Below are 20,058 nucleotides of genomic sequence, written 5' to 3'. Positions count from 1 at the left end.
TAAAAGAATATAAAAAGTTAAGATTTCAGCTGTATAAAAATACCACATATAAACAGCATTTATATACAGTATACAGTGTGTATACATTTAAAGAGATACTGACGTTTGCAAGTAGCTTTCCTCTTTCAGTTTTCAGGACAGTCTTCTGAAGTTCCACTGGCAAATCATGCATTAAAAAAGGTCCTGTTGGATATGCTTCACCCCTAATAGATAGATGGATAGATCACTTTATTAATCCCAAAGGGAAAGTCAGGTATTACAGCAGCACAAGGTAGATTAAGTAAAGTATATTTAAGTAAAATGAATTAAAGTAAGCAAGTATTACTGTACAAAACTATGTGGCTAAATAAATAGAAAAAAGACGTGATATGTAGTATAATAAACTATTATGAACGTGTCCTTAAACAGTGCAGTAAACGTGCAGTAAACATTAACAAATGTGCAATTTACAATACTGTGTCGGTGTAGGTAAATAAATAGAATAAAAATGTACAATATGTAACATATATGTAATATAATAAACTATTATGAGAGTGTAGATCAGATGATGCAAAAATGCTTACTTGTATTTCCTCCACAGAAGACTCATGTACTCATTTACTCTCTTCTGTTGGGATATACTCAGATTATGTTCTTTCATGAAAAGTCTCATAGCCGAAAGAATATGCTGGAAAGTGATCCTGAAAAATAAGAAAAAACATGCAAAAGTATGTTGTACAAGGCAAAATCCTAAAACGGATGATCACATTCACCAAAGTTTTGACCTCTATTGCTGCCAAATTCACCAAATATTGCAATTTTTGCAATGAATTGTAGAATTTGGTAGGTTCCGTTTCTAAATCAGATTCTTGTATTACATCCACATATGTTACTATGTCACTTTAATTATGTAGCTTTATGATAAATAATTAGACTTCATCATTAGAAGTCATTAGACTCCTGTATAAAATCTACAATTTGTTCACATTAGCTAGACAGCTAACTGGTCTCCTAACCTGGTTGCGTCCTTATTGGCAAATGCGGCATAAATTTGAACGCTGATATAGTTAAAAACCAGTGGGCCCAAAACAGAGACAATACTAGCTGATACACGAGTCTTCATTGTTAGTGGGACTATGTCCCCATATCCTGTAATGAGAAACACGTTTTAATCCAAAATCACCAGGTCTTTCAAAAGCAGTGCACATTAAAACAGCATTAAGATTGCTTTCTTACCAACAGTTGTCATAGTTGAAATGCTGAAGTACACAGCATACATGTAGTGGAAGAAATTTGACCTATCAGCCTTAAGTGAGACATCCCAGGCCCATGTGTTTTCATGACACCTTGTGTTAAACGGATAAACACATTTCAACTGAAGTCATGATTTTTAATAGTATTTTTAGACTATGGAGTTGATATGATTCAGACTTACCTGTACACAGCACATGCTGATATGTAAAATAATCCAGCAAAGCAATGCATAGCGAAAATCAAAAGATAAATGCATTTTGCAGTCCTATACATGTAACGATTCTCTGTAATGTCATCTTCTTTTTTATTAAAGAATAGGTAAACCTGAACCAAAACACAGTTTTGAGAAGATTTGAAAATGAATTACATTTCATTTGGTTACAAAGGTTTAATATGTTGCTCATTATTCATTCTCTTTGTCTCAAATTAACCCAATTTTCTATGTAGTACGTGACTAAAATAAAACTAAAGTAAATTAGACAGATTTTATACATACTGTAGTTCATTTGTTGAAGGAGTATTACAGTACGATGGTAAGATTTTGTAACTACTAGAAACTAACCAGCTAACAATGAAAGAAACACTACATTATAAAAAGCTCATTTACCTTACGTATCCATATTAATCTGTTCAGTCTGACATAGCCCAAGATTTTCCAGCGCACTGGACCTTTCTTGAAAAGAGCTATAAGATCCAAAGGTAATACGGCAAGAATGTCATAATATAGGTTCCAAGAGGCTTTATAGTGTTTCAGTAATTCTGAAAACTGTGTCAAGTGTCCTGTAAAGAAAATAAATTATTATTTCACATGGAACGTGACAGCATCTGTGCACAAGCATTCTTAGCAATACCCAACCACAATAATGTATGCTTATTAATCAAATGAAATGGGGTTAGCTAGCTAAGCTAAATATATTCATCCTGAACCACACAGTAAAGATTCAGGTTCAGATTAAGGTCCTAGCAAACCTTGTTTACCATCATGGAAATGAACATTACCATCTTTGGTTACAACTTCAGTTCGTAGAGTCACAACTATGTCAGCTACGGCTACAACATCAATCATAATACTGACAGCAAGACAAAATGCTCCCCATCCTTCAAAGTAAAATCCTGTAAAAAAACAGCATGCACAGAAAGCACAACATCAGTGTTCAGTGTACAGGTGGAAACCTTTATTAAAAATAAAACGCACACGTGTTTAAGAGCTTAATCAATACATACCAGTTGTGTCTTTGTTGTTGGTGAAGAAAAACACCCATGTCTCCATAAAAATTGAGACTGTTACACTCCAAAAAACAAACACCTCCCAGAACTTAGAAAAAGCACTATTAAGTGGAATGGTCTGCTGCCAGAAATGCTGGGAAATAAATGTTAACATTAATGCCAAATCACCATATACAAGTTTATAGGATGCACTGATTAACATTTCTGTCTAGTGCTTACAAAGTAGCTGGAGCAGTTTGTGTATTTCTGTTCTTGACTAACAATATTAATGTAATGAAACCAGTCCAGCTTTTTCACTACATGGTACCCTATGGTCAATTTTTAAATCTGTGATCCCAAATTAAGTGATTGTTTGCATTACAGAGCGACCCCATACTGGAGCTAAATTTGTGTAGAATATTGTAAAGCAGAGTACTGTGCAATGGAAATTTGGCATTTTAGAGTTTAACCAATCATATTATTAAGTTTATCTTGAAACACTGCACTAACTATAAATGCATTATAACATTTAGTATGCTCCCTATATAAATGACAATAAAATAAACGTTATACTTTATCAGATATTTGTTTAATTCCCATCCACAACAAATGAAACATTTATGTATTTGACTGACCTGCTCCTTAAGACTTTTATTTAGGTCCATATGAAATACAACATTGTCTGGGTTTGATCCAACTTCAATATCAATTGCTTCTGGGACTGGGAGTTTAATGTTGTGTAAAAGTTTCCTTGTTGCTATTTTAATCATATGACCAGCTTCAGAAAACATAATAACAAACAAAAAGCATAAATGAAAGGATTATAAGAAACAGTTGTCATTATTATTAAATTGTATTAGTTATATAGCTGCAAAGTGTACAGTGTACAAACATATTAGATACAAAGTAGTCTTTACTATTATTATTACTATTATTTTCAATACTAAAGTTTCAAACTGCATGGACAGGTTGGATCAAAATTTTATATATAAATTTTTGTTGTTTGGATTGTTAGTTGTAGCTCAGTGGTTAAGGTGCTGAACTAGTGATTAAAAGGTTTAATGCCCACCCTGACTGAAACAGCTAAATTACTCTTTTGTATATCTTACCTTGTGGGTATTCTGAAAACAGTAAAAACAAATCATTGCTTTCCAGTATACAAATATCACAAACTGTTGCTGCACGTATGGTGACATTTCTTGGAATTTTGTACATCAAGTAGATCTGTAAATAGAAAAGCATATGAGAGCAGTTAAAAAAACAATTCTAAATTTTTGAACCAAACACAATTCTGAAACAGCCTAGCCAATGAGAGATGCACTTGTCAGAGCGGTCTCAGTGCATGTCACAAGCCTGGATAAACATTTGGATGCATCAATACAGGCACCCAATGCAGAAAATGTGCCAAGTACAGAAGCAGTGTTTTCTTTTAGTGTATTTGTTATTAGTGCAGTTATTTCAATATAGAATATAGAATGTAACTTGCTGTTTATTAAAGATAAACATTTTAGAAATTGTATTAAGAAAGCATTAAAACAATGGACATACCTCTCCAATTATTGAACCAGGAAACAGTGTAGCAATCTTCTCATTATTATTTCCAAGAACCTGAAATAAAGGTCCTATTGTAAACAAATACACTTCTTACAACTAATAACATTTTTTTAAATTCGTAGGTTAAACATACCTCAACACATCCATGCCTAATATAATATGCATTTTGAGTAATTTCTCCAGCGCTGACCAAGATTTGTCCAGGAATGAATCTTTCAGTGTTAAATTTCAGAGACAAAGCCTTTAAGAACCCGTCGTCTGTTCCGTTTAATAATTTTAACTGAAACAAATGCAAAAATAATGTCATTTTGTGTCATTTGCTGTTGTTACATGCTTGTCATGCTTTTTTAGCAACGCTACACATACCCAATGGTATACTTGGACTCATTTATAGTAAGACAGCACAGTAGATTTTGTATGTTACACGTTTTCAAACTTGATTTACATTTTCTGTTAGGAACTACTGTAGTTTTATGTAACTGTGGAATCCTAATGTGAACATAGGATTTGTTTCACACTCTGCTCATAACTTTTGTTTACTGTCAAAGCAACAATATAACCGTAGTAATCACATACACTGTACAATTAGCTTATTAAGATGACAAACTTTGACTTAGAAAATGTATTCCCAGACAACTGTCCACAGTTTTGGTCTAGTATGTCAAAAAGGCTCATGGTGATGTTGTCCACAAATGCTTCACTATATAATGTGTGTATAATATAAATGAATAAATACCTTTTCTATCATATCTTTGTAAGAAGCACTTGACACATCTGAACGTAGAGCATATGGAAGATCCTCAAGCAGCTCACCAACCTTGCTGCCACTTCTGTATTTCCACAGATTGTAATAGTCCATATTTTTAACTTCTTCTGCCAAGCCCATGCTTTTCTTCCATGTAAAATAAATATCTAAAATAAAACAACATGCTTTAAAGTAACACAGGTATTTAAATAGTATTTTTTCTCAGACAGACCATGTGTGTGCAAATAGTTTTCACTCTGTGGTAAAGTCTTCCTCTTTGTAAGTCCAAATTGCTAACGACTGAGCCAAACTCTATGAACACGACTCCATAGTAGGTGACTATTCCAGCCACCATTACAAGAAATGAAATAATGGCTTCATTTTCATTTAAAGCATGAAGCTCTCCATATCTGAAAAGTAAACATGATGGCCTTGATTTACTAATTGCTAACATATGTAAAAGTGTAATAACACCTTATAAAAGAGTGAAAGCAGATTTACTAATAGTGGACTGAGGGCTAGATGTATGAATGTGACAGAGCACAATAAAAATGTGAATGATGTGGCACCAAATCTTCCCTCACATTGTGTCTGACATTAGAATTTGGTTTACTATAGTGGTAACTCATGCAAATTGCACCCAACCCAACAACTTATTGCATGTTGCAAAATAGGAGCTCCATTAATGGTCAATCAAAATTCAAATTTGGAAAGGGGGATTTGAAATGAATTTTAAATCTACCTAAAACTACATAGTACTGTATATGTTGGTTAAAAATGAATATCACAATGACTAAGCCTTCATTCTACTTTAAAGTGTACATTAAATATAGAATTATTTACATATTTAAACAAATTACCTTGTTTCTGTGTATAAAATTTGCCGTTTGCTATGGATCAACATAAAGTTGTCTAAAGTTACAATGAATTTGTCAAGAAAGACTAAGAATTGTTGTTGCATAAACGTTTCTAAAAGCCTTTCTTTTACTTTATCATGTAATTTACTCACCCAACAGAGGTCATGGTGACTAAAGACCAGAAAAGAGTTACAATACAGTAATCCCAATCTGTGACTGCTGTTAAATTAGTCGAAACTGCAAGACAGTGTCCAGATCAAACAAAAACATCAATGTAAATAATGCTGACTTTTTTATTTCTCTTTTTTTTGTACATCACAGTTGTAAAGTGGAGTTTGGTATGTTCTCCCTGGCCGAGATGAAGCTGTTAGTTAAATGAGTGAATAAATATAATACATTTTAAGTAGTAGAATATTAAACAACTTACTTTCAGGTATCAAATTCACCCAGTTCCGCATTTTTGGGCAATCTCTTGGATGATTATCATAAATAGTCTCACAAGCCTGATTAAACCTGTCAGTCAGAAATTATATCACGGATTAAAAATTTACATTCTAAGGCCACTCTCAAGTCTAGATGATTATGATCATTATTATTTTTTTATTTTTGTAATACCACATAAATATATACATTATCATTAGAGCTACATTTAACCATTTTTCTTAAACTGACCTATGTTAACTAAACTTAGTAATAGTAATAATACAGACTTCATGACTGAGCTTACCACATGCATGCAGAGACCTGGGCACAGATGACAAGAACTGATACTGATTTTAAAGTTGTTACATATAATTTGTTGGTATCAAGTTCATTGTTTAAATAGGCTGTTGGACAAAAGATGAAGAATTACTAAAAGGGTCAGGATATGAATATACTGTACAAAACACATGCATGATATTGTGCACGAATGGATTAAAAATGTGTATCTTATTACTACACAGAAATAAATATTAAGGCAGTCGAATTTGATCACATTTGAACATTCCAGGTTTCTATCTCAGTGGTGCTCTCGGTCAGCCGGATTGTCTACACAGACGTGGTTACTGAAGCTCTGCGACTGGCTGATAGCACCACTGGGATTTGAAACCTGGATCCAAATGGTGGTGGCTAATGTAATTTACTGCCGTACCACCTATTTGCTAATTCAATCTGACACAATCTCACACTTCAGCGAAGCTGAATGAGAAGTAAATGAGTAAATGTTATAAAATATAATGAAAAAATGTAGCTTTATAAGTATTTTACGGTAAGAGTGTTAGTATTATGTAAATAGTTAACATAGTGACAACTTACATATTATTCTGAACACGTGCAACACCCGTAGACATCTATTAAAATGCATGAAATGCAACTTTGGGAATGAAAATCGTAACGTTTCCAGAGGAAGAACAGACAGCAGATCTATTATAAACCAAGTTCTAAGGTATCTCCTCCAAACTTGTTTAGAGTCTGTTTTAATGACACCTTGACTCTCACATCCAATAAAAAAGCACAAGATGATATTCAGTAGGAAGATGATGTCAAAGCAGTATCTTATAAACACCAGTGTTGGTATGGTAGAGTTATAAAAGAGCTGTAAGGAAAAAAAACAGCACAACATGATCAATATATTGGTTAATAATCATGCTATTAATAACATTCAGTAATTTATTCACATTAATCAACTATCTTCATGTATCTAGTTTGATTCAGTTGTACACAGTCTGTTAACATCTTGAACTGAAATTCTCAGCCACCTGAAGAACTGTTACTTTTCAACTGCACAAGCCACAATATTGTTCAACCCTTGTCAAGTATCCTGAATTTGGGTTCATACTGTACGACATCACAAGGGCAGGGGATTGACCTGGTGTGCCTCTGAGGAGGCGCGTCTTGACAGCTGGTAAAGAGAGGTCGTATAAAGTATTAAATGTAGAGGTGCCAATAATTGTGGCACACATGGTCTTATTTATTAACGTTTTTTCAGTGTGATAACTTCTTATAACCCTTTTGCTTATCTGTACCTGGCCACATGAGAAACTATATGTTCTACCCACTTTTATTCAAGCCTTTCTTTTTATTTGTCCCTTGTATACACAATTAACTTCAGGGAGTGTAATACAAGGAAATGCTCCGCTCCATAAACAAGAGGAAAGCTTTATTGTTCCAAAGCACAACATAAGCATTGACATAAAAGTACTGTAATTTAAAGAAGTAGCGTAGTAACAAGTGTATAATGAGAGCTAAGCTAGAGCTAGCTTCTTACCTCGAACAGCGATAGTGTCACTGCTGCTAAAGATGTCAAAGCCATAAACACATTCCAGAGTTGTGATATTTTACGCTTTGGTGAACAAACTGATACCTCACCAGGCATTTTTTAAAGAATAACTAGGACAGAAAAAACAAAACATCTACTTATATGGCATTTAAAAGGTGCTTTTATCAAAAGTACCTTATAATTGTGATTATAATGCATTGTGAATATAATTATACTGTGAATAAAATGCAAGAAGCTGAGGGTTGAGGGCCTTGCTAGGGGTATTCCAGGATAAAGCGGTTAATGTAATTAAATTTACTGTAGTAGCAACATGTTATGTAATGTTTTTATAATAATAATTGTTATTATTTTTGCTTGAGTGATACAGCAGGATCCAAGGTTCAAATCCCCAGTGGTGCTATCAGCCAGTCGGGCATTTACATACAGACATAATTGGCTATGCTTGAGGTGTGGTTGGCAGAGGCCTTGCGATGGATTGGCATCCTGTCCGGGTGTGTTACTGCATTGCACATGTGATTCCGGGAAGCTGGACCCAACACAATTCTGACCAGATTAAAAAGAACATGAATGAAACAACTTTATTCATATAAAGTAACACCAGTTTTGATAGCTTGGTCTTATAATATGCAATACAATGGAAATACATGTACTGTATTTTAAGTTGCATTTGGTGTGGGCTGTCTTACACATAGAAATATCCATATTACTCTCTCAATTTAAAGTTTTATGGGCAAATAAAAAAATCCACAAACTTCATTAACACATTTATATCAAATTTATACAAGTCTGGGAGCAACTTCTGATTTGAAGACTGTACCAGCTCTCTGCTGACAGACTTTTCAAAGATAAATAAACTTTTAAAACCTTATGCGATGTAATAATGTCAAACCAAGATACTACAAAGCTTCTTTTTAATAAAAGAAATAATTTTGTATTTATTGTATTTGTCTGAACGATAGCTTTACTGAAGCTAAGCTACTTACTATAGAGAAACAGTACTTTAGCCCAACATAGCTTGTCGGTGTAGGGAAAAAAACCACACAAAATAATGACTTAATTAATTAATTAATGGATAATTAATCATTAATTTATAACTAAACAAAAGATACAAACCTTTAAGCTTAGCGTTGTGTTGTTTTATGGTAATGAAGGTAAAATACCGTTATTTTCCCTCGCTGACGGTTAAATTACCCACCAACTGACGTTCCAAATGACCATAAAAGGAAATATATTAGTCACCTTCACCATAAAAGGAAATATATTAGTCACCTTCACCATAAAAGGAAATATATTACTCATCGTTTCCATAAATGGAAATATTCGTTACTTTTACCATAAATGGGCATGCCATTTATTTAGTTTTTACCATAAATAGAAATACACCATAAAAACCATGTTTAGAAGATACAAAAATTATTGTTGTGTTTGTTTCAGGACCCACCGCGACCCAGACAAGGATAAAGCGATAAGATAAAATTAAAAACATTAAGTACGAATTGAATTTCACCTGAAACATACAGTATCATAATGTGGAAATATGTGACCGCTAGATGGAGACGTTTACTGTTTAATAGAAGCAATTCAGGTAAATGATTACTACTGTTATTAACGTTTATAACACATTGTAAATACTTGTAATACTTATTATTACCTACTTTGTTTATCTGTAACCAAACTATGAAAACATAGTTCTCCTATTTCTAAAATAGAATACACTAAAAATACACTAAAGCATTACCTTTGAATGACAATTAAAATGACTGGTGTATAGTGGGAGAAGATCCATATGATCAAATGATCTGTTGGATCTGAAACAAGAGGCATGACACAAGGTTTTGTAACCCGTGACCAAAATGTTATTTTTGACCCAAACTACTACTTTACATTTTAACCAAACGCTGGAAGTCAGCTCTTAAACCTTTAGTGCAGAGGTGCCCAATACGTCGATCTCGATCTACCAGTCGATTGTACAGTGCACGCTGGTAGATCGCGCCTCATTCAAACTGACATGAAATGTGGCCACTGTTCCGTTCTTACCATAGCTACGCACTGCGAATCTAGAAAGTTTTCATTCATCAGTAGCCAGTTAGCGGCATTTTTGCATTTTTCCTTTTGTAACCTACACGTTTTGTAAAGATGAGTGCACAACCAAGCCAAAAACGGGCGTAGAAGAAGCTGACTGAGAATAAAATATGTGTGATTTTTCAGTTGCTTGCCCTGTAATGCTGAATGTCAATATAGGATCTAAAGCGCATTTTAAAAAGCTTCAAAGCGTTTTTGAAAAATGATGAGGCCAACCTTAAAATGTAGATCGTGATGACCTGTTGACTGAAACAGTAGATCTCAAGCCACAAAAGTGTGGACACCCCTGCTTCAGTGTGTCAAGTCTCAAAACATACTCAAAATATAAAAATATTTGTATTTGCTCAAGATAAAGTGGTGGCCAAAATCCAAGACCATTAGTAAACAAGCTTCTATTTCACATCTGTCTAGAATTTGATACAATATTATTTCATAGAATTTGAACATTTGAACTTCTGTTATAACTAAAACAAGCGTCTGATGAGCTGATCACATCCACAAGCTCAAAGTCTTTTGATCAAATGCTTCAATGGATACGACTGAGGGAAATCTGACCTTTGGTACAATAGAAATGGACATGGTAATCTTAGAAGCATGTTCTCTAGTGGTCTCAGATTTTTGGCCTCTGCTGTATGTATTTGAAAGACATCATTCAAAACACTTGAATGCCTTGTCGGTAACCGCTTCATTCTGATTGGGGTCGGGTGGGTCTAGAACCTACTCAGAAACACTGGGCATTAGGAATAAATTTACATCCTTAACTAGGTACAAATTCATCACAAGACGTACTTACATATCCAAATACCCTCTCACACATAGGGGCAATACAGAGCAGCCAATCCTACTGGATTACTTTTGGCAGGTGAGAAAAAATTATACCCAGGGTAAACCTGTGAGGACATAGGGCTCTTCTAGGTTCTCTTAGGTGTACGTAATTGTAAATGTGCAATTGAAGTTTGTAGACTGGCTACCTATCCAGGGTATGTTTTTGTCTTGTAAGTGGCACCGAACCCAACGCATCCAAGGCTTAGCAGGTAGGGTGGGTACTCATGGGTCCTGGGGACATACGTTTTAATCTTGACTTTTGCCTGCTGTTTTTGCAGTGCTTTTAATGTTGTGGGTTCATGTGGGTTTCTTGGGTGTATTCCTGCCAGGTGACCAGTCTTTCCAGTTGGATTTAGACCCACTGTGACCCTAAAGATGCTTAAATGAATGCATAAATGATACCTTTGATGGGTTTTTGAAATTATGCTTCCTTACATTTAACATACAACTAAAGGGTGCTGGAGCAGGTGGTGTGGGTGTCTCACAGTCTCTGGGTATTGGGTACCTGGGTTTGAACCTTGCATTCAGGCAGTGTGAGTTTGGCATGCCCTTCCTGTGTCCTGTAGGTAAGTAAATGGTTGTTGCCCTTGGTATGGTGCCCTGGACTGACGAGCTGTTGATGAGGTGTATGTTTGCCCACCATGACCCCCCAAAAAAACAGTTACTAAGAAGAAATTACTGAATACATTTGGAAAACAAACATTTTGATTGGTTAGTTCTCTACTTTATTACACATCCGTTTCCAAATGAGTACATATATAAATGGAACATCATTTGTAAAAAACACACTTGAGATATAATACTTAAACATTTTTAAAACATACATAAAGGAAACATTCTGGTTTCTAAACATTGACTAAGAAGCCAAACCAAACATCGTGGTCTGTATTTCTGTGGTCTATATTTCTGCAAAAAGAGCTAATGCTGGTTCCTCTTAAGCCTGAAGTGCAATGTTAGTAAAAACCAGAATGTGTAGCTTCATTTGTAAAGTGTCTTTCAACTCTACTCTGCATCCCAGCCACTCAGTGTAAGAACACACCAACGCTTCACCGAGTGATACAATATACCAACAGGAGAACGTGAACAGGAATAGAAATGTTGCAAATGTGATCATATATAGTGTCTATATTAAAAGCTAATATCTAGGAACCTCTGTAAAGTGAACGGTGCAAAGAACACACTGATACAAAAGAAAAGGCACAATAATTCTGCCATTCGGTGCAAGAGATATGGTGAATCAGAAGTAGGAATGTACAGATTTTTATCAGAAAACCACTAAAACGCAAACAATCACCTGAGTGAAAGGAACAGAACAAGACAGGATTTTTTTGTTGTTGTTGTTGCATGCAATCACATCTCTGATAGACAGAGCAGCCAGACAGGCGATGTGACAGTGTTCACATGTATAAAAACGTCCATGAAGAAAAGACTGACATTCTTTTAGCATCCATATATATTTTTTTTTTCCAGTAGGGAAACAGCAGTATCAAACATTAAGCAAAATCATTGTAGGGACAGTTGAAAACTGCATGCAATTTTTATGTCATTGAATACAAAAGCAACAGATTAGGAAAGAAGCCTGGCAGAGCTTTCATACAATAATATCCTTACTGAGCAAGAAAGACATACTTTATACATGCCTGGGCCACATGAACTTAATATAATTAATATAATATTTTAAAACTATTTAAAGGTGGACTCCTACTTTAAAATGTAATAATTACACACAAAACAAAAATAAATACCAGCCTAATACACAAAATAAATATAAAACATTCAATAATAACAACTAATAAAAGCACTGTTCGCATGCTAAATATGTCACAAAGTAAAACAAGTAGCAGATCCGGGTTTCTGGATTAAGATGTTCATAGGTTAACAAATAGTATTTTCAAAGACATGATCCATAAATCATTTAGGAACCCCCCTTGGACATACAAAGTCATTATCAATCATAGATCAGTGGTTTTCCAACACCTATATTTGGAACAAATCACCCAAACCTCACTGTTTACAAAAAACAAAACAAAATTAAATCAAGATTTGAACATCTTGAAGAAGGTTAATAAAATGTGTAAACATTAACATTTTTCAAATGTAATGTTGGGAAAAGCAAAACAATTCAGGTTCACCCCCTATACTTCTACCAGTTGCCCAAAAAAAGGCATGCCCCACTTTTTTAACACCAAGGTCTCGATGGTCTGAAAATGTGCCATACCATCAAATTGATTGTGTGTGTATGTACACCGATCAGCCATAACATTAAAACCACCTCCTTGTTTCTACGCTCACTGTCCATTTTATCAGCTCCACTTACCATATAGAAGCACTTTGTAGTTCTACAATTACTGACTGTAGTCCATCTGTTTCTCTACATGCTTTGTTAGCCCCCTTTCATGCTGTTATTAAATGGTCAGGACCACCACAGAGCAGGTATTATTTAGGTGGTGGATCATTCTCAGCACTGCAGTGACACTGACATGGTGACGGTGTGTTAGTGTGTGTTGTGCTGGTATGAGTGGATAAGACACAGCAGCGCTGTGCTTCTATATGGTAAGTGGAGCTGATAAAATGGACAGTGAGTGTAGACACAAGGAGGTGGTTGTAATGTTATGCCTGATCGGTGTAAGGGCACGGAGAAGTCACTAGTTGTAGTCTATCATAATCACTAATACTGAAGTAGATGACCATGCCACAAAGTTAACTGATGGCCAAAAGTATGTGGAAACCCTTTTAATCAATTGTGTTCATGTTTTAGTTCAATAAATAAATTAAATTCCTCCAACTGTGCAGTTGGAAGACTTTGGTAGCCCCAGCCCCACCATTAACACACTGGTTTGACTTGGTGTGGAAGAATTTTTGGGACCTACATAGAGACTATCATCATCTAAGATAAATGCCTGACCTTACAAATGCTCTGCTAACTGGTTGGGCATAAACCCCCATTATTACAAATTAAATAAATTCTCAATCATCATTCCTAACCATACATTTACAGGAAAAAGCAGACATCAGTAAAATCATAATTTTTCCTACAAATTTAGCGCATCCAATTTGTCTTCCGCTGCTGACAGACTCCAGATTTGCATCCAAGGAGAGCACGCCGCTGCCCACGCCTTCTTTAGACGCGTACAGGCCGTCTCTTCTCGTCCGTGCTTCCTGCACGGGCGTCTCTTCTGCCAATCAGGGTCCTTACACAGCGTATGTAGACCCACCCACCCACATATAGTCCGGTCCCCACCCTGCAGATACGGTGGCCAATTTGTATCTGCTGCAGGCACTGCCAATTATGCCCGCCAGGTGGCGTCCAGCCGACCGGTGGCAACACCGAGCCTCGAACCCGCGAGTTCAGAAATTCGGTGCTGGTGCGTCAGCGGAATATCCCGCTGCGCCACCTGGGTGTCTTTATGTACATTTTTGACTTTCACCAGCTGTTCATCAACATTACTGTAAATTTAACATGATAACTGAGGAATGGACCGGACAACATGATAGGCAACCCTTACCTGTAGCATAATCCGTTTTCTTTATGCTTAGATGTAAACAGGTTGTATAACAATCGATCACTTCTTAGCATTATATCTAGATGAACATTCTCCATGATACTGTAGACCTTTAAAAGACATTCAGCAATACACACTGAGATACTGAGTTTTTAAAAGCACAACAAAACACCAAAAGCACTCCGCGAATACAATAAAAGTAACTTTAAAAGATCTTTGTGTTGGCAAACAATCACACAGTCACACTCAACATTCAACTGGATTCTTGATGTAAACAACACGTGACTTCTTAACTCAGAATCATTTAATCCCCCTCAAGGCCTAATACAGGATATTTGTCATATTACCATCCCCCAATGGCTTGTGTAAACAGTATCTTTGAATACATACCAAACATTAGAGTGAACTAAAAATTCAGAAGTGTAAGATTACCAGCATTTAAACTTTTGCACACAGGCGATCAGTGGAAAAAACCAAAGCCCTGCTATTTGCCAGAGAAAGACCTCATGCTGACCAAAGACCCTTATTTATGCTCAAGAGTCACATCACAGGATCGGATCGAACAGCGGGGTCAACACTAGGAACAGTACATACGGAGCTAGATTTTGAGATAAAGAATAAGAGGTGGCTTTGGTACCCATCTCCAAGCTGCAGTCGAAGGCCGAGCGTTAAGCTGACATCACACGAGGAGGGGAACAGGAGCAGGAACAGGTGCCGGCGTGGCCGACGAGGGTTCAGTCGTTGAAGCCTGAACCAGGGAGTTCATTGGTGAGCGTGTGCCAACGCTCGATTTTCTTGTCCTTGTTTTTGAGACAGTCGAACCAGTGTTTCAGGCGCTCACCGTTGGCGTTGATGCCTAAGGAGACTCCGCCTGGGTGAAGGCCAGAGTAAATGGATGAAGAAGCAAGGGAAACATGAACATCAGTTAATCACAGCCAAACACATTAACTAGTAATGTGGCCTGATGGTGTGTTCAGTGCCATCTACCCTTCCAAATAAATATTTTGCAGTAGGAAAGCTAGTGTGGATTAGCGAGGACTACAATTTCTAAAATGTTCTTTCTTGGCATTGGGGTGGCACCTTCTAATGTCCATCTGTTGTATGCTTATTATGTGTCTTTAAGTCATTTAGGTGTACTGTGTATCCAAGTTTAAATTTAAGGCATGCTAATGTGAAAAGATGTCTCCATGATAAGTGCATTTTTGTATATAAATAACGTATTTTTATATTTACTTGGTGAAAGAACAAGACCAACGTAAAGTCCTTACCTATGAAATCATTGGATTTGCCAATGTCATAGTCCCATACAGTCACCTCAAGGGTTTTCTTACTCAGTTCTGTGTACTTAATCTCATAGAAGAACTCCTGTGTGAATACAAAGACAAAGAAAACAACAATAACATCCACTGATGAGCCAAAACATTAGAACCACCCCCCTAAAACCGTGCATGGCAATGTCTATTTCTAAATAATACAGCAGGTCAGAGAGATACAAAATGTTCGGCTGATGGTAGTTACTTGTAGTACACATGCTGAATGTGGCAGATATGTGCAGCATAGAGACATGAGTGACTGATAAATGCTCAATTACAGATTTAAAATTCACTGTCCATGGAAACGCTTCCAATATGTTTTGGAATCCAAAGCACAACAGAGAGATGACAGCCAAATCTAGAGATAATTGAGCTTTTCACTGTCCTAACACTTTCTTTACTTCATAAAAGGATTGTACTGGCACTAAATAATTATGCATGTGATGTTATTTAAGCCTTTAACGCAGCCAAGTTGAAATGCTGGTGAGGTTTGCATTTATTGAACATTTTAATTGTTTATTTAAAAATTGATAGTGTGGTAATTTAACTGGTTTTAATAATTCTGCACAGGCCCCTCTCTACCTGCTAATCAGGTTCCTTATACAGCGTTTGAAGACCCCACCCACATAGTCCGGTCATCCCGCCCTAGCAGAACTGTGTCTACTGCAGGCACTGCCAATTATGCCCGCTAGATGGCGCCCAGCCGACCGGTGGCAATGCCGAGTTTCGAACCGAGAAGTCCAGAATCTCGGCGCTGGTGTGCTTGCGGAATATCCCGCTGCGCCATCTGGGCGTGGGACTTGATTGTTTTAAAATCAATTTTGGACTATATAGAGCCAAAATAATTCTTCCCACCTCATTAAACTCTGGATTAAGAGTCTTCTTCTTGACTGCAGTCTTGTGCTTTGACTTTTTGTTCTCATCTGGTTTCAGGTACCTGAAATATATCATAATGAATATAAATATTTAAGCATCAGTAGCATGTAATAGACTTTTCTGCCAAAATTCATGTATTAAACAATAAAATAAGCCCAAATTTTCAACCAAAATTGGACAAATGGAGCCTAGAATTAAACCATAAACTTCTATAAATAACTGTACCGTATGCCAAAAGTATGTGGACACCTGACATGTGAATGTGCCCATTCAGTAAAACAAAGATCATTTTTGCTGTTGGCACTGTTGGATGATAAAACCTGGCTTACACTGAATTGTCTAAATGTATCCCAAAGGGGTTCATTAGGTTAAGGTCAGAGCTTTGTGCAGGCCATTGAAATTTCTCCACAACAACCTTAAAACGTACAGGTATATGGACCATGATTTTTGTCCAGGTCATATTGAAACAGAAAAGGTCTTTCCCAAATGCTTGCCACAAAGTTAGAAGCTAATAATAATTGATAATAATAATAATAATTAAATAATTGATTTTATAGTTATATTTATTGTGTGGCTTGATGTGGCTGAAACATAATCCTCCTCCCACTCTGCATGGAAGCGCTACATTCTTGGTTTCTTTGTGCTTGGTTGTGCACTCATCATCACAGTGTAAGTTGTAAGCAAAAATGTTGCAAACTGGCTACTGATGAATGAAAACTTTGTAGATTAGAGGTGCTTTAGGCAGGCTGAGGTGTAGCTATGGTAAAAAAACGCAAATTAAAGAAACAGCGGCCACATTTCATGTTGATCACTTTGACCTGTTTGAATGAGGCGCGATCTACCAGCGTGCACAGTCAATCCTGATCAACATATTGGGCACCCCTGGTTTAGATTGAAACAGCATAAACGTGCCATAAATGATGGTAACTCAGGTGCATGGCAAATTTGCTCCTTTAAAGTAAACGATTAAACCAGAACCTCTGTGTGTACTTTGCTGTAAATGAGAACACCATGGCAGCTGAAGCTTGCTGTGCCCCTGTGAGCCCTCACTAATGAGACTGACCCGCTGCTCCAAAGGCCACCAGACAGAAACCCAGACCACAGATGCTGATTAAAGAAGCTTCATAGAGTGAGGTCAAGTGTTTTGCTAATCTTAAGATCTTTAATATTATATAAACAATGATATTAAAGCTTGAAGGAAGCTACATTAGGTTTGTATTATATCTCTGGCCAGAATTTAGATCAGATAATATTAATGCAGAAAAATTAATGCAGTAATCTGAGTATTTCTCACAACTTTACAAGCGTTTTCCTGTTACCATCATTACGCAATAGCTTTCTCTGCATCTGTAGTCAGTAGCTGAATTACTACCACAAAGGGCTACAGTCAGACGTGTATGTGAGAGACAGAAAGTGAGGAGGCTGAATCTTATTTTCTAGCAGAAGCTAAAGTTCTCATCTAAACCACCTCCTAAAAAAACCCAGTTACACAACCCAGAAGAATTGCTTAGCATTTTCAGATAAAGAGAACCTCAAATGCATCAAAATGAAATATAACATGACAAAAAAGCTTAATAGTTTGATTGTTTGTTTTATTAGGATTTTAACATCATGTCTTGGACAATTTAGTGTCTCCAATTTACCTCACTTGCATGTCTTTGGATTGTGGGAGGAAACCGGAGCACCCGGAGGAAACCCACGCAGACACCGGAAGAATATGCAAACTCCACACAGAAAGGACCCAGACCACCCCACCAGGGGATCAAACCCAGGACCGTCTTGCTGTGACGCGACAGTGCTACCCACTCAGCCACCGTGCCGCCCGCCTAATAGTTTAAAATAATAAAATGGAAAATAAACATGGTAAGAGTTTAAGCAGCATCAGTGATGTTTTAGCCTGTTAGAGTAGCAGTAATGGAATGATTCACTGCTAGTACTCAACAAGCTCTTAGTGAAATAAAATTAGGATCAATGGGTTTAAAAGCATTTCAGAATAAAACGATACGTTGTGTAATGTTATAGTTTAATCTGACCTACTCATTTTGACCAGGATATTCAATTTAAAAAGCTACCTTACTTTAATACACTAACATTATATGAAACAATAAATACTGACCAACAAATTGATTTCCATTTTAGTTTGTTCAGTGTAACAAAACTGCGTTGAACACTGAAATACATACACCGATCAGCCATAACATTAAAACCACCTCCTTGTTTCTACACTCACTGTCCATTTTATCAGCTCCACTTACCATACAGTTTGCAGTTCCATCTGTTTCTCTGCATGCTTTGTTAGCCCCCTTTCATGCTGTTCTTTAATGATCAGGACCCCCACACGACCACTACAGAGTAGGTATTATTTAGGTGGTGGATCATTCTCAGCACTGCAGTGACATGGTGGTGGTGTGTTAAGTGTGTGTTGTGCTGGTATGAGTGGATCAGACACAACTAGGTAGGAGTGTCTGATAGAGTGGACAGTGAGTCCAGCAGCGCTGCTGTATCTGATCCACTCATACCAGCACAACACACACTAACACACCACCACCATGTCAGTGTCACTGCAGTGCTGAGAATGATCCACCACCTAAATAATACCTGCTCTGTGGTGGTCCTGAGCATTGAAGAACTGGGTGAAACCAGGCTAAAAAAGTATGTAGAAAAACAGATGAACTACAGTTAGTAATTGTAGAACTATAAAGTGCTTCTATATGGTAAGTGGAGCTGATAAAATGGACAGTGAGTGTAGAAACAAGTAGGTGGTTTTAATGGCTGATCAGTGTGTGTGTATATATATATATAGGGCAGTTATGGCTCAGTGGTTAGGGTACTGGACTAGTAATCAGAAGGTTGTCGATTTAAGTCCCACCACCACCAAGTTTCCACTGTTGGGCCTCTGAACAAGGCCCTTAATCCACAATTACTTAAAGTGAATTCTGTCATAGTTGTAAGTTGCTTTGGATAAAAAGCATCTGCTAAATGCTGCAAGTGTAAATATATAATTGTGTATTAGGCTGTTGTCTATTTGTACTAGAGTTTGGATAAGAGAGTAAACCTGAACATCTATAGAAAGAACACTCACGTTTTTACATACGGATCAGAGAAACCGTTGGCGTCCATGGCTGCGAGGTGGGCACACCGGATGATTCCCACCACCAGGCCGCACTTTTGAGAGCTGTACTTCAGCGAGATCATGATGCGGCCGCGCTCCTCCAGAGACTTGTCGTCCGTCTTATCAATCTGTGAAAGAAGTATGATGATGAAATGATAAACTTGTTTTTATTAAATGGAACATGGGTGCTTAAACCTCTTGGTGCAGGAGTCACAAACAAAAGTAAGTACTATTATCTCCAAATGTACAGAATGAAAATCACCTGTGGGTTCAGAAAAGACACTTTGGCTAAAGGAGAGATTCTGGAAATTTAGGAGGGATGGGGGCGAAGTGTTTTACAAATCTAAACTGTGATAACGTGGTCGTGAGTGGTTCGATGGAGTGGGGCTACCACAATAATTCTCAAGAGACATAGGAAAGAAGCATCAGGACAAAATAAATTAATTCACAGTGTCGGCCTTATCATCGACATCATTATATACACATTCACAT

At 36.7% G+C, this 20,058-nt stretch overlaps 1 protein-coding gene across 2 annotated transcripts in view; it reads right to left on the bottom strand.

The window, feature by feature from the left end:
• Positions 1-14,551: 14,551 nt before the first annotated feature.
• Positions 14,552-20,058, bottom strand: part of doc2b (double C2-like domains, beta) — a 132,719-nt gene continuing 127,212 nt past the window's right edge. For both annotated transcript variants that reach the window (XM_062988546.1, XM_062988547.1), the window contains 4 exons: positions 19,537-19,694; positions 16,434-16,515; positions 15,534-15,630; positions 14,552-15,136 (listed from right to left, as the gene is read on the bottom strand). In XM_062988546.1, coding sequence (XP_062844616.1) covers positions 15,000-15,136; positions 15,534-15,630; positions 16,434-16,515; positions 19,537-19,694 — 474 coding nt within the window. In that variant the 3' untranslated portion in view covers positions 14,552-14,999. The remainder of the gene's footprint in view (positions 15,137-15,533; positions 15,631-16,433; positions 16,516-19,536; positions 19,695-20,058) is intronic.

This window comes from Trichomycterus rosablanca, chromosome 26 (assembly GCF_030014385.1).
Source record: "Trichomycterus rosablanca isolate fTriRos1 chromosome 26, fTriRos1.hap1, whole genome shotgun sequence".
In the NCBI taxonomy this organism is placed as follows: Eukaryota; Metazoa; Chordata; class Actinopteri; order Siluriformes; family Trichomycteridae; genus Trichomycterus; species Trichomycterus rosablanca.
This window is presented reverse-complemented; position numbering and strand designations above follow the sequence as displayed.